Below are 16,237 nucleotides of genomic sequence, written 5' to 3' on the forward strand. Positions count from 1 at the left end.
AATAAAGGGAGAAGACTATGCTGGATATTTAAGAATTATGCCTTATATATTGCTAAAACATTTTCCCAAGCTTTTCACATGGAAGTGTGTGTAAATTGAGAAATCATACTATTGCCCTGAGAAATTAATTGGTTCTTTACTTCACATTATACACAAAGATCAATAAGAATAACCCGATAGGAAAATGGGAAAAAGATACAAAACAGGCATTTCACAGAAGAGGTGATATGTAGTTAACATATGTTGAACCTATGTTCAAAGTAATTAGGAATATGCAAATTAAGACCACAATGAAATTTTAGTTTACATATGAGTACCAAAAATTAATGTCTGATAATATCAAGTAATAGAAATGCTTCTTGAACTTCAATGGGAATCATCTATGGGTCTTGTTAGAATGCAGCTTCTGATTTAGTAGATCTGGACTGGGGCCTGGGGTGCTACATTTCTAACAGATTTCCAGGTGATGTTGATGGTGCTGGTCTGTGAACCATAATTTCAGTTGCAAGGTCGTACAGTATGTAGATCCATAGGATCTTTTAAGTATGAAAATATGTCTGTGTGTCATTTGGGATCCAATCTTTGCTCCTGGAGGCTGCCTGCATTTCTTCTCATGTTTTCATGTGCAGCACAGAGGCTGAGTCTACCAGCAGGGGAAGGTTGAGACCCTGTCATGCTTTGAATCTAACTTCCCCTTCTGCTGCTTTTCTCTGACTGCAGCTAGAAAAGAGTTCGTTGTTTTTAAGGGTTCATGTGATTAGATTGGGTCCATCCAGATATCCAGGGCCATCTCCATATTTTGAGGTCTGTAACCTCAATTATATCTGCAAAACCCCATTACCCAAGTCATGTAATGTTCATGGAACCCAGGGATTAGGGCATGGACATCTTTGGGGGAACCATTCTGTCTACCAGAATGGAAAATCAATTTAATCATTCACCAATTCCCAGACTGGGAACAGTTCTCAGACCAGAGATAATCAATTGAAGAGAGAGGCTGTGTCTTCTTGATGAAGAACCCCACGGTAACACAGCAAATGTACACAGAGCAGTTCTGTATCCTTTCTCAAAGCAATCTAAGGTCCTTTGCCCAAGTAACAGTACACTGGGGAAAGGGGTATAACCAGATCTTTTAAGGATTATTGGGAATAGAGTCAAGCTAACATTGCTACCAGGGGACCCAAAACACCATAATGGTGCCCGTGTGAAATGGGGGCATGTGGAGACCAGTCATAAATGGAGCACTGGCCCAAGTCTGTTTCACAGTTGGGTTCCCTGTGTCCCTAGACCCACTCTGTGTTCATTTTCCCAGTTCCTGAATGCATTTTCTTCGTGGCGATGTTTAATAACTGGCAGAACCATCACATTGGTTCTTTGACCTATGGATAAAGAATCATCATGGTAGGAAAGGACAAGTAGAAACCACTGAAACAACTTCTGTGCAAGATAGTAGATCAGAAGTAATACATCCTGGTGGAATGGCAGAGATTAATGTCACTCTCAATGACTTAATCATAATCAGTAACTACATTATTACCATTATATAAATATCATTCACAGCTGAGCTATGTAGTATTTGATAGTTACTTTTCCTTCCCTGCACAGTATTTTATTTTCCATGGAGTTGATGGTTATATTTTTTGTTTATTTTATTTTTATTTATATAAATTTATGGGATACAAGTGTAATTTTGTTAATGGACATATTGTATAGTGTTGAAGTCAGGGCTTTTAGTGGTATCCATTACTGGAATAATAACGTACATTGTACCCATTAAGTAATTTCTCATCATCCACCCACCTCCTAAACCCCTACCCTTCCGCGTTTCCATTGTCTATCATTCTATACTCTGCTTCCATGTGTGAACACATTATTTAGCTCCCACTTACAAATGGGAGCATGCAATATTTGTCTTTCCGTGTCTCAGTCGATTCACTTAAGGTAATGGTCTCCAGTTCTATCTATGTTGCTGCAAAAGACATGGTTTCATTCTTTTTTGTGGCTAACATTCCGTTGTGTATATATACCATGTTTTCTTTATCCTATCACCCATTGATGGACACTTAGGGTTGATTCCATATCTTTGCTATTGTGAATAGTGCCGCAAGAGTGCAGATATCTTTTTGATATAATGATTTCTTTTCCTTTGGGTAGATACCCAGGAGTGGGATTGCTGGATTAAAGGGTAGTTCTATTTTCAGTTCTTTGAGACATCTTAATACTGTTTTCCATAGAGGTTGTACTAATTTTACATTCCTACCAAACAGTGTATAAGCCTTCCATTTTCTCTGCATCCTCGTCAACATCTGTTATTTTTTGTCTTTTTGATAGCCATTCCAACTGAAGTAAGATGATATCTCATTGTGGTTTTAATTTGCATTTCTCTGATAGAGATGTTGAACACTTTTTCACATTGGCCATTTGTTTGTCTTCTTTTGAGAAATGTCTATTAATGTCCTTTGCCCACTTTTTAATGGAATTATTTTATTGAGGTGCTTCAGTTCTTTATAAATTCTAGGTATGAGTCTCCTTTCAGATGTATAGTTTACATATATTTTCTCCCATTCTGTAGGTTGTCTGTTCATTATGTTGATTATTTCTTTTGCAGTGCAAGATAAACTTTTTGGTTTAATTAAGTCCTATTTGTCTATTTTTGTTTTTGTTGCTTGTGCTTTTGAGGTCTGTGTCATGAATTCTTTGCCTAGATGAATGTCCAGAAGAGTTTTCCCTAGGTTTTCTTCTGGTATTTTTATAGTTTTGGGTCTTATGTATAAATCTGTGATCCCTCTTGGTTTGATTTTTGTATATGGTGAGAGATAAGGGTCCAGTTTTATTCTTCTGCATATGGCAATCCAATTTTCTCAGCAACATATTTTGAAAAGTGTGTAATTTCCCCTGTGTATGTTCTTGTCAACTTTGTCAAAGATCAGTTGGCTGTAACTATGTGGCTTTATTTCTGGGCTCTCTGTTCTGTTCTGTTGATCTGCATGTTTGCTTTTATACCAGTATCTTGCTGTTTTGGTTACTATAGTCTTGTAGTGTAATTTGAAGTCAGGTAATATGATGCCTCCAGCTTTATTCTCTTTGCTTAGGATTGATTTGTTTATTTGGGCTCTTTTGTGGTTTCATATGAATTTTAGCATTGTTTTTTCTAATTTTGTGAAAAATGATGTTGGTATTTTTTATTTTTGTAGAGACAGGGTCCCAGTGTGTTGCCCAGGCTGATCTTGAACTCCTGACCTCAGGCAATCCTCCTGCCTTGGCCTCCGAAAGTGCTGGGATTATAGGTGTGAGCCACTGTGCCCAGGCAATGCTGGTATTTTGATAGGGATTGCATTGGATCTGTAGAGTGTTTTGGATGGTATGGTCAGTTTAATGATATTAATTTTTCTGGTCCATGAACATTAGATGTCTATCCATTTTTTTGGTATCTACTTTAATTTCTTTCATTAGTGTTTTATACTTTTCCTTTTACCTCCTTGGTTAAATTTATTCCTAGGTATTTTTTTGGTAGCTGTTTTAAATGAGATTACCATCTTGATTTGGTTCTTCTCTAGATCATTATTGCTATATAGCAATGCTAGTGTATTTGTTTGTTGATTTTGAATCATGAAATTTTACTGAATTCATTTACCAAATCTAAGAGTTTTTTGGTGGAGTCTTTAGGGTTTTCTAGATATAAGATTATATCATCAGTGAATAGGGGTACTTTGACTTCCTGTTTTCCAGTGTGGATGCCTTTTATTTCCTTCTCTTGCCTGATTGCTCTGGGTAGGACCTCCAGTACTGTGTGGAATAGGAGTGGTGACAGCGGGCATCATTGTCTTGCTCCAGTTTCCAGAGGAAATGCTTTCCATTTTTCCCCACAAGTATGATGTTGGCTGTGGGTTTTTTGTATATGGCCTTCATGATTTTGGAGGTATATTCCTTCTCTGCCTAGTTCCTTGATGGTTTTTATAATGAAAGGATGCTGAATTTTATCAAATGCTTTCTCTACATCTACTGAGATGATCATATGGTTTTTGTTCCTTTATTCTGTTTGTGTGATGTATCACATTTATTCATTTGCATATGTTGAACCATTGTTGCATTCCTGGTATGAGGTGTCATGATTCCTTGCTTTTTCATGTTTGACATGTCCCTACATTTATTTCTAAGCACTGGTAGAACAGTCATTTCTTCCAGTTTTTTGGAGTACTATTTGTAGGGAAAGACTTACTTCTGTGGATGAGTCCTGGGGTGTCAGATGAGTAAGGTGTGTTGGCTTTGGTTCTGGGTGGATATAGTAGTGTATTCTCTGTGCCGATTCTTCAGCTGTAATCCAGTGGAAAGTCTGGTGATGTCTGCCAGTATCTTAGTGGCCTAGGCTGTGAGTGTGTGGCAGTGGTGGTGCAGCTTTGCTGGGCGTGGACTCACCAGGCTGTTTCTCAGGCCTGGAACACAGGCCTGTGGCTGTTCAGTTAGCCTGGGGGCGCATGTCCACTGGGAGCAGATGTGGGCTGTTTCCTAGGCCCTGGGCATGGGCATGGGCATGGGGTTGCTGAACAAGCCTGGGGACATGTCTGTGGGGGTGGGGGACACCAGGCTGTTTCTTGGGGTCAGGAGGCTGGCAGGTAATCACTGCCAGCCTAGTGGCACGTCAGCTGCTTGGTAGCTCAGAGGCCTAGCCTGGCTGGTTCAGGGTGGGTTTGCTGTAGACAAGTCTGCCAGACTGTTTCTCCAGCTAGAAGTGCAGGCAGTGGGGTTGAGTTTCCCTGCTGTGTAGTACCGGAGTCACAGCTGATCCTGGGCCCAGGCTTTGAGCAGCCAGAGTTGTGGTACTGCAGCTACCCGTGTGGGCACGAAGACAGAGCCCCTGGGCAGAAGAGGCGCAGTAGCGATTGGACCCCAGAGCGGGTGCTGTGATGCAGCAGCTCGGCTCTCAGGGGTAGGTGGCGGTGGTGAGTGTACGCCTTGTGCTCCTAGTCTGGAGCAATGGGATGGTCATGGGTACTTTTATACTGTTGTGTCTTGTTGCTTATGTTCACAAATTCCTAGCAGCTTTCCAGACTGGGCTCAGGGCTTGCAAGGACTGTTGGCTTCCCTGGTAGTAAGGACTGTAGGTGTTTGCAGTGGCGATGGGGCTGGTGGGTTCTGCTTACCTTTTTCCCATGAGGGGCAGTTCCTCTTGACCCTGGGCTGGTCAGAGTGGGGAGCTGGGGTGGCGGAGGCAGAGTGCCTCCATGCTGCCTCCTGAGCATCCGGTGACCATGGTACCTCTCCACTCCCCACTGCCCTGCCATGCTCTCCTTTTGACACCTGCAGCCAAATCTTAGCTGTCATTCGTTGCTTTGGTCCTTTCTTGTGGGCAGGATGAGCAGGAAGTGCTTCGAATCAGCCATCTTGTTGATGTCACTCTCTTGTAACTTCCTTTCATCACCAAACATTGCTTCTCACATTTATCCATGCTGATAGATGTAAATTCAATTCTTTAACTCGGAATAATAACATTCTTTTGTATGAACAAATCAGTTTATTCCTCCTCCTACTAATGAACAATTAGACTTTTCCTCAAATTTTTTTATACAGTGCTAGAGTGAATATATTTGTCATGTTTCTTTTTCTGTATATTTGAGTTTCTATAGGACTTGGCTTTTGTTTTGGCAGTGTTTTGTCTGATTTATTGATTCATGCAATGCAATAGACATTTCTCATGGAAGACTTACAGACCTCTAACTGATCCCCTTGCTCTGAACCCCAAATGGGCCTGGTTCCTAACATTTTTTGTGCCATATGTTCTTTTGACACTCTAGTGAATTTTATAGATCCCTTCTCAAAATAATATTTATATAGGCTAATGTACATAGGAAACAAATTATTTTAAAATAATTATCAAATTATTAAAAATACATGCCTCTACAGGACCCCCATCTATTGATAGGTCTAATAACTTCCATAATTTTGCAGTCATGCTGAATAAAAATGGCATTTTTAAGATATTTGCAGTATTTGGAATATAATTTCTACCGGGACAGTCATGGGTACTTTTATACTGTTGTGTCTTGTTGCCTACATTCATAATTGAGGGAAACTTTAAATTTTGGTTGGGGATTTATCATTTTATTCCCATCCAAGTTCACAAATATTACCATCTGTGCAATGTTATTGGATGTACACATTTTATAACTGAAATAATTTTGCCAAATTATTTTAGTTTCCAACTACATTAAAATGGTAGCTTACGTATATTGAGCTACTGTGTGCCAGGTATCAAGTTAAAAGTTTTATCTGCATTATTATCTCATACAGCCTTTGCTGCAACCCAGAGAGAGACAGACATGCCGTTTTAATCTCCATTGTACAGATAAGGAAGTTGAGGCTTGGGGAGGAGAAGTAACGTCCTCACTCGTGATCAACTGAGCTAGGATTCAGATCCTGGCTGGCTAACTCCAAAACCCAGGTTCTTTACTACCATAATATAGAATTCATATTTCCATAATTTAAAGGAATGAAACAAAATGTACATGATATAGTAGCCTGTGGCTACTGAGCCAAGCTAAGGTGATTTTCACATAGTACTCATGGTCTTTAGGGAAAATCAAGGACAAACTTAGCATTAAAATATGTAAGGGATTTTGTAAGCTACATAGCAAGTCATGAGGTATAGGACACAATATGAAATATGAAATACACAATTCTGGTCTAATTGGAATGTACTCAAAGCTCCATCCTACGCCTAATGATGGGGACAAATGGTTTCGCCTTTCGGAGGCGCCGACTGGCACAGATGCCGGCTGTTCCCTCCCGTCCTGCGGCAGGTGGGGCCGCCCGGGGCCGACGCTGGCCTCCCTGGCGGCTCTCTGGGCATCAACGCTTCTGTGCGCGCGTCACGTCGGTCCTGTTCCGCTCCTGTCCCGCTCCTGTCCCCACCATTGTTCTCTTCCCTTTTCCTCGCTTTTACTTCATCTCACTTATGGCCTCCCGCCCCCTGGCTGGGGCGGTGTTTGCGCGCGCGGTGCGCTGGGCAGGCAGGGTTCCCGCCGCCGGCCCGCCTCTCGCCTGCCGGTCAGCCGCTCGGCCACCGCGGCGCCGACGGGAGCTGGCGGGTGTCACTAACGCCCGCGTCAGGGAGCTGGCAGGTGTCACTAATGCCCGCGTCAGGGAGCTGGCAGGTGTCATTAATGCCCGAGTTAGGGAGCTGGCGGGTGGCATTAATGCCCGAGTCAGGGAGCTGGCGGGTGTCACTAATGCCCGCGTCAGGGAGCTGGCAGGTGGCATTAATGCCCGCGTCAGGGAGCTGCAGGTGTCATTAATGCCCGCGTCAGGGAGCTGGCAGGTGGCATTAATGCCCGCGTCAGGGAGCTGGCAGGTGGCATTAATGCCCGCGTCAGGGAGCTGGCAGGTGGCATTAATGCCCGAGTCAGGGAGCTGGCGGGTGTCACTAATGCCCGCGTCAGGGAGCTGCAGGTGTCACTAATGCCCGAGTCAGGGAGCTGGCAGGTGGCATTAATGCCCGAGTCAGGGAGCTGGCAGGTGGCATTAATGCCCGCGTCAGGTGACTTCAAGAAAGGCAAATCATCTGGGCTGAGCCCTTAAAAGGGACTGGGCCCTTGAGGCGAGAAGAGCGGAGCATGCGCGGGATCTGCCGCGGGATCCTCGCGGCCGGCTTGCACGCGGCGGTGACGGCGGGGTGGGGAGGCGACGGCCGCCCGCGGGAGCTCGGGCGGCTCCGGGCTGAGGGACTGAGTGAGACCTCGGTCTTACGCTCTAAGGAACTTTCACAACCACGTGGGCTCCGAAGAGGACCTGGCGCTCCAGAGAATGCAGAGCAGCCTCCCGAGGTCCCGAGCGGAGACGCCGGTCTCCTCACACCGGCCTCCCCATATGGACCTCCCCGCACCGTTCTCCCCGCACCGTTCTCCCCGCGCCGGCCCTTCCGACCGCAGAACGGTGAGTAGCGCGCGAGCCCGTGGAGGCCGCTCATTCCGCGCTCATTCCTACCGCGGCAATAGAAAACTAAACCGCATAGTTTGCTTCACAGGATGGCAGCTATTATTCGTTAAATATTTATTGATGTTAAATCCACATTACACCAGCACAACAATCCAAAGTAGTATGATAGTACTTTTTTCCCTATAAATACAGCATAAAGGTGGCAAAACGATGCTATTTAATCCCAAACCCAGCAAATTAGCAAAAGAGCCACATTCAGAAACATTTGGCAAGGAAGCTATGACGTAAGGCGTAATTCTGCAGTGTAGACGGTCCACGAGGCGCTTTGCGTGGGGTCTGAAACTCCGCATTGGCGACGCGGAGGAGCGCGGCCGGAGCGGCTGCCACCGGCGCCCGGGCCCGCTGTCGCCACAGGCTGGCCGGCCTTCTTACCAAGTAGCCGGCCGTGCGTGTGAAGCAGTAACGTGAAATACACGGGGTGGTACAGACATGAAACTATTTAAAAAAATACTACGTATGAATTGAGTAACTGAGCTAAGATCTTAGTTCAACACATAAATAATGAAAGATAAATGTTTTGCATAAGGAATACAGTGTTTTCTTTCCATAGCGAAGTACCATTAAAGCCTCATGTTGTATGCTACTTAGGCCAAATTATTTTTTCTTTTTAAAACGTACTGGTTCCGACTTAAAACCATCAAGTCTGGTCAGAATCAACCCAGTCTAGCTGCTGCAGAATCGTATGCTTCCACGAAGCCGTGTTTGCTGCGCTGCCTCCCCCGCTGCTTGGAACCCAGCACCACCTTACGGCAAGGCTCCGTGGCGGCAGGGAAGCGAACGAGCGATTTGCACTCACCACACCTCGGTGCCATTGAAAAAGTCCATTAGGACACAAACCTGTTTCTGTTTTCCCTCCTGTCTCCATTTCCCTCAGGGGACTGGATCCCACAGGCAGCTTCTCATTCATGCCGCCGTTACGGTCTCAGCCCATTTTCAGCTTGCTCTGCACATGCCTGCAATCTTTAACTACACACACCTCAGACACACTGGAATTCCCTAGCACGCGTGCTCCAAACTTCCAGCTGACCCTAGATTCCTTGACTTGTGAATGGCAGTGTTTTTTCACCTACATTGGAGGATAAATTTTGAAGAAAACCAAAGAAAATCCTGGCCTTTGCCACCTCTCCTGCCCCTTCTCCTTTGATGTCATGAACACAGTCTAATTGTGCTGGTGGCACTTCCCTTCCTCCTCCTTCCAAACCCTGTTTCCTCCAGATACCGTCTGCCTTGGTCACGTGGGTGGTTTGGATGCCTTCTGTGGCATGACTGTAATATATTTCTGCCTTATTCAGAATACTTTATATTATTTATATTTAAATTAGCCTTTTAATACAGTTTGTATATAAGCTTCCTACCAAGGCAGCATGGAAAGAAAAATACTACACATAAAGAAAAAAAGGTTAAGAACTAAGGCATTAACCTTGTTAGAAAACTCTTGATATTAATAAAATTTAAGGCAAGTAGTTCCTTCCTTATGACTTAATGTAAAACAGTTTGCAAAGACAAGGCATTTACTTGGATTTCTTTGTCATTTCTTCTTCCTTACGTATTGCACTTGGTTCACTGTAGCTGTCTGAACACACTGCACCTTAGAACCATCGTAAGTCGTGTCTGTGGTACAACTGCCTCGTATTAAACATTCACACTATCATGCCATGTAGCACCTATAGCTTATGTTTAAAGGCACTTGTAGATAATACAAATGTGGTTTCCTGTGAACAATTGATTTCCTTTAGCATTTTGGCATTTCAGACGACTTTAATCACAGCAATTCCCAAAGTATTAAATTGGACAATAAATGTGAATTTTCTGTGCAATGTGTACACTTCTATTAGCATCACCTACTTAAACTCTTAAGTTTGGTATGTCAAGTAAGAAAAATGTTATTTTGGTGTTTTTTTATTTCTTACAGTCAAAGGTATGTTTCTACCTTTTACATAATGTGACAAAGGAAAGTGTTGGTCAAGGCAATGGCTGTTCTAGTATTTCAGTGTTGGCCGCGTGCTGGATCACAGGTCCTCGCTTTCTACCAGGGCGGTGTTCAGCGTCAGGTGAGACGGGCTGGCTTCAGGCTGGAACGCGGCTTTGATGTCTAGTCCCTGGTCTGAAAGTGCTGCATAGCGACTGGCCGAGGGCCGGACTTTCTTTGGCTTGGTGCTCTGTGGCTGCTGATGCCACTGGGCTACAAAGAAAAAGAGTAAATTAAGATTTTTTTTAAACAAAGATACACTTGGAAAGCCCTTAGCTGTTTTAAGGAAATATAGAATGTTTTGATATATAACAGGCACAGCCATGGTAAAAACATGGAAAATTTAGGGACACTTTTGCATTTTACTTGCATGTTGCAGATTTACTGTCTATACGGGGTAGTGGGTATTTAATGTCTGGATTATAAAGACCAGGTGTAGTTTATCTTTAAGTAAATACTGCCGCACAAGGAATCCTTTGAAATAGTTGATAAGCTTCCTAATTCTGACCCCTCCCCTTTTAAAAATATTTTTCTTCAATAATTATAGTAGTTAGAAATTCTGGATGATGTTTAACACTCATCAATTGAAAGGAATTGCGCAGTGGGAAGGATGAGGCCACCCATTTCTTAAGGAACCTCACAAAGTTATTTCATTTCCAAGAAGAGGTAAAATTTGAGGGGAGTTCTTAGTCCCCCCCCCAGTGGTTTTCTTTATGTCAATGGATCACATAATGCTATTGTACTGGTTTGTAAATTCAATAGGAATAGTTTTCTTTAAATTTAGGATCCATGTACATAGATATGTATACACAAACACAAATCTATTGCTGAGCTGCTTAAGATATATTAACAAGAAAAGCACTAAGCCACAAAAGTATGCATTCCAGGATCAAGGGTACACACATTTAGAGTGCATTAGGATGCTGTGACAGGATTATAATATAGGAAGAAATGTTAAAAGGCAGTCATTTGCAGAACACAGTAACAAGAAAATGTGAAAAACATGTAGTTATGCCTTTGCCTACTGTTAACTCCTACGGATGCTTGAGTAAGGAAGCCGCAACTAACTAGCCAATGTAAGAGAAATCAACGTGCATATTTTGCTAATAATTCAAAGTTCCTGAATGATACTTGGGTATTTGTTCTCCTGGTGTGGTTCATTATTAATGTCGAGAAACTATAAATAGAAAGAGAGAGCAATGTGAATTTTTTTGACAAATAAAACACCATAGTTGTTTATAAGATCACGTAAGAGTAACACACTATGCTGTCCAGGTGTCTAAATTTTCAGAATTCAGTGCGTAAACGCAGTGAGGTGGGATGAAGGGGCACTCACTGTAGACGTCCAGCCTGGCGGTGCAGGACACGATCCCGGCTTCATTCTTGGCGGACACGGTGTACCACCCGGCGTCGTCTCTTGTGGCTCCCTGGATGAGCAGGCAGATGTAGCCGTGATTGTCCTGGTGCATGCTGGAGAAAAGGATAAAGTCATTAGGGTTCTAAATGTTTAAAAGGTGGCATTGCACACGAAGCATCCTTTTTAATTAGATGATTAGAAACAGCATTGTGCAAGTAGCCGCTAATAGGGTCCTACTATTCGGTAGAGGCTGCTGGTGCCATTACAGTTAATGGGGGAAGAGCGGGCGTCGGGAGAGTGAATAAATCTGTGGCAGGTCTGCCTTTACAAAGCCGCAGAATAACCCATCACCAGGAAAGCAAACGGATCCATCTTTTCTTTTAGATAAGAGGATAAACTCTTAAAAAATACTACCATGAGGTTAAGTCAGAATGTGCCTCCTCACACAGCATCATAGCTTCCTTCTAAAAGCGTAATCCTAAATTAGGGTAAAGAGTGACTTTTGTCTTGGATGTCATCAATAACGTAGCTTTTACACACAGATTTACAGGCTGTACAAAATGTATCTTTTTATAGACCATTAGGACGACGGAACACTTACAGATGAGGTTCTGTCACTGTGTGGTCTTACCTCACTCGGTCAGTGCTGTGAGTGAGCGATTCGTTCTCTTTCTTCCAGAATATCTGAGGCGGAGGCACCCCCAACACACGGCATTCCAGCCGCACTGGGTACCCGTCAGCAACTCCTGTGTTTTGCAGCTTCTCAATAAACACAGGGGGTTTGTGTGCTTCTTTAGCTAAGAAAACATGAGATGAATTACCTATCCATGACTTACAAAAGGAACACTATAAGAAACTCAGAAGGCTTTAGAAATACTGCTTGAATAGATCTTTAATTTTATAATGCCATTTTTCACTTCAGGTAGTAAGATGCTAGTCCTCTCTCTGTTTTCCTTTTACCAAGAAAAGCTTTGTATGCTTCATTCCACTCCTTTATCTCCTCAATTAATGCAAGTCTGATGGGCCCACACAGCCGCTGGCCATCTGCTCCACAGAGCGCCTGTCTGCCCCAGTCACCGCCAGCATCTGTGGTGGCTTTGCTGCTAGTCCTGTCAACATCCCTCACAGCCCCTGCCAGCCACTGCCACCCAGTGGTGCTGAGAGAGGCGTGTATTTCTAGGAATCTGATCCACTTGTGATTCCCTCAGTGCTGTTTGCAACGTTTGCTATGAAGATTCTTAAGATTTGTAACTCCCGGCTTAAGTGAGACATGCCACAGGATTTAAAGGGGGAAAATGAAAGGGAGGCATCTTTATCTTAATTTGGCAGCTTTAAGTAGTTACCTATAAACTAGAGATGTACATCCTACAAATTATAAATTCCAATTTGTATCCTTTGAAGGAAGCTATAAAAAAGACAACTTTATTATCACCTTGAAGGAAGGAAGCCATAGAAAAGACAACTTTATTACTTAGTCTGAAAAAAGCAGAATAATTGTTAATAACAGTCTGAGTGTTACCATCCAGTGGGAAATTTTTTTCTTGGATCACTGGTGGAAACCATTTCAGAGAAAGGATAAGGTTTATTTTCTTTGGAACTACCCACAATCAATTTCTTTCTCCACCGTTATCCCCTCCTGTGGAGTGACAGACGCACACAGCAAAGCCCCCAGAGGATGAAAACTGCCTGAAATTTTCAGATGACTGAGACTCTCTAAGACCATGACTTACACAGAAGCTGGTGTTTTTACTGAATGTAACAGGGTTCCATAACCCAGGCTGTTTGGGGGCAGTGGGAACAGAAGCTCACTTCATACTCTTTCTGGGTCCCAGTTTTGAAAGGACATAAAATGCATGAAATGAGTTTTAATGTCATAGCAACGCACTGGCAAAAATCACATCTGCCGTTCTGCGGCAGTGCCGTGCGTGTGCTGGCTGTGCAGGGCTTCACGCACATGTCGTTATTTAATCCCTGGAAACGTTCTGCGAGGCGTTGTGCTCCCCATTTTACAGATGGGGAAACCGAGATGCAGAGATGTCGTACATCTGCCAGAGGTCACACAGCTAGTAAAGCAGACGAGAGCTGGGATTGGAACTGAGATCCGACACCAAAGACCTTGCTTCCGGGTACTGTACATCGTCACCTTGGGACAGAGGTGCCAACTGAGGCAAAATGAGACCCTCAAGTCTCAGTCCAGAAGGACAGACAGGATCAAAAGGCATGTTTAACAGGAGAAAAAACAGCTGTAGTTTGAGGTTAGACTACAGCGGTCCCCAACCCTTTTGGCACCAGGGACCGGTTTCGCGGAAGACAGTTCTTCCATGGACTGGGGGTGGGGGTGGGGAGTGGAGCTCAGGCGGTGATAGGTGGCCGATTTCCTAACAGGCCACGGACTGGTCCTGGGCTGTGGCCTGGAGGTTGGGGACTGCAGGGTTAGAGGAATAAATGAAATCAATCCTAGCGTGTAGGAATATGCTTTGTACAAAACTTAAAAGCATGGCTAACGTGTATACCACAGCCCACATATCTCTGTGAAAACATCTTATTGCTACTACTAGAATCACCAGCCAAGATTTTAGCCAAGAGCTTGTTTTATTCTTTATTGCTACTCTATTTCTTGAAAAGAGCTCAGGGGCTCACAGTGGGTTTGGAAGAGCCCTGGGAGTCAAGACGCTGTTTAGAGTCTGATGCTCAGCTTACTGTGTGGGACCCAGTCATCTCCCAGGGCCGATGTGAGCCCTGGGTGAGATAATGTGCATAAGAAGTGTTAGGTGGTGGTCTTTCTTAACAGATTAAATAATCAGAATCTTTACTTATGCCTAACTCCTAAGAATGGTATAAAAACCTTTGCATAAATGTATTTTCCTTTAGGCTTCTCAAAGGGTAAGACTTCACATAACATTTTTACAAAATCTACCTATGGTATAAGCAATTAAAAAAGCAAATACAAGTTTAATTTGACTGACGTTGAGAGTAGATGACATTATTGTTTAAAAGTTTTAAATTATAAGATCATTGCACATTATGTTAAACACTAGGAATATACTTAGAACTTCGTGCATAAGTGAAGTCTTTGGTTCTTGGAATCCACGCTGCTGTTACCCTGTCCCTCTGTCACACTGGGGCAGTTTGTGGGAGAAAAAGATTAAATGATAATGGCTACACTGAAGCATGAAAAATTAATGTTTCTGATTTGCTAGGCCTTACAACATGTCCTCACTGTCTATTTTGATGATACGATATATTTTCCAGCAGGTTGATGTATTTTCCACATTTGTTAATGCAGAATTAGTTTACATGTGTAAGTCTGACGTTCACTCTGGCAGAGAGAAGTGACTGACAGATTGAGCCTACCAGCAACCACAAGCTCCAGGCTGAAGGAGTTCTGTCCTGCTCGGTTGGTGGCTATACACGTGTAGATGCCGGCATCTCGTGACGCGACTGGCTCTATGATCAGAGAGTGCACCCCGTTCTCACGCACGAGCATCTTGTGAGCGCTGTCGGGGCGTATGGGCTTTCCGTCTAGTTGCCAGCTCAGATCTGGGGTTGGCAGCCCACTGACCTAAACCAGGAGGGAAATGCATGTCAATTTTTCTGACATTATAACAGAGTGAAATCACTGATAGCTAAGAAACCAGCATAAATTCCTCCTTTGGTAGTACAAGAGATGGCTTTTAGTATCAACTCATGTTACTCTTGGCTTAAAACTTTCCAGTGGTTTCCTAAGCACTCACAGGCTCGCTCCTAAACATTTCTTACTGAGCAACCTGGAGACAAGTGAAATGGGAATTAAAACAATTTCTGTCATCTTACTCAGGGCTATAAAGATTACTGGGATGACGTCAGCACCAGGCTTCAAGCTTTTTGGAAAGAAGATGTCCAACAATAATGATAAATCCTTAGCTGGCATTTATATCCAGTGGAGAAAGCTCCTCATCAAGAAGTGGTCGCAGCTATGGAGACATTAGCTAACGCATCCATCAGCACACAGGGCTGTTATTTTTTATAATCTTGATGCTGAGTAAACAGCAATACAAAATTACCCAGAAAGCCCTCTCAAAAATTAGCACCACAATGGAAACATCATAAGTCCCTGAGACCCTGACAGTTGTGTTGACCAGAGATCAGAGAAAAGCACACGTAATTGCTAATGACACGTTGTGCTGCAGAGGGCCAGGATGGCCGCCACCTGCCCGCTTGTCACCGTTTTGCCCTGGGTTTTGAATGGAGAAATGCACTGCTAAGGAGGCGTTTTTTACTCTCCCCCAACTTTACTAGTGGGAAATTATACACAAAGATGTCAGTTAGACTGTAAAACAATTCTTTGCAGAACCAGCTTTGCCAAAATTAGCCAGAGAACTCACAGATTCCGTTCCTGCTGTGTGATACTCATTTATACTACCTACAAGAGATGGCCTCCCACCACACAGGTGCAAATGTCTAGAGAATTTAAAGAAAAAAATTAAGTAAACTTAAATAACTGGTTAAAAGGATGAAGAGATTTTGGAAACAAACAGCAGGAATTAGGCAGCTTGGCTTCCGAGAGGCTCAGGCTCATATGTCCACTGTCCCCAGCTCTCCATGGACACTGCTTGGCCTGTCTGGAGGTCACCAGAAGTGTGGAGAGAGGGAGTGGACACCTGTGGCAAGGCTCCTCACCTTTCCCGAGTTTAGAAGCAAAGTGGCACTGCGTGTTCTCACTGTCCTAGGTGAGATCCTAGACACGCAGGGCCATGTGCTGACGGAAGCCACAGTGTGCTTAGTAGGAGAGATGCCCAGAGCACTGTGCACTCAAACTGCCCGATTCGCGGTAGACCTATTCAGTGGACAGTCGTTCCTGTCAGGGCAAAGGGAAGATGCCTTGTTCTTCCACCCCTCCTCTAACCCCAGTCCTGCTGGCTGCGTAAGGAAGGAAGGTG

General features: G+C 43.7%; 1 protein-coding gene across 3 annotated transcripts in view; it reads right to left on the reverse strand.

Moving 5' to 3' along the window:
- Positions 1 to 8,008: 8,008 nt before the first annotated feature.
- PALLD (palladin, cytoskeletal associated protein) overlaps positions 8,009 to 16,237 on the reverse strand; it is a 196,832-nt gene continuing 188,603 nt past the window's right edge. For 2 of the 3 annotated variants that reach the window (XM_045552536.1, XM_045552537.1), the window contains 4 exons: positions 14,673 to 14,880; positions 11,950 to 12,115; positions 11,298 to 11,431; positions 8,009 to 10,174 (listed from right to left, as the gene is read on the reverse strand). In XM_045552536.1, coding sequence (XP_045408492.1) covers positions 10,002 to 10,174; positions 11,298 to 11,431; positions 11,950 to 12,115; positions 14,673 to 14,880 — 681 coding nt within the window. In that variant the 3' untranslated portion in view covers positions 8,009 to 10,001. Of the gene's footprint in view, positions 10,175 to 11,092; positions 11,139 to 11,297; positions 11,432 to 11,949; positions 12,116 to 14,672; positions 14,881 to 16,237 lie in introns of all 3 variants that reach the window. The other variant, XM_045552538.1, reaches the window with a different exon arrangement.

The sequence above is a fragment of the Lemur catta genome, chromosome 5, assembly GCF_020740605.2.
Source record: "Lemur catta isolate mLemCat1 chromosome 5, mLemCat1.pri, whole genome shotgun sequence".
NCBI classification, from domain to species: Eukaryota; Metazoa; Chordata; class Mammalia; order Primates; family Lemuridae; genus Lemur; species Lemur catta.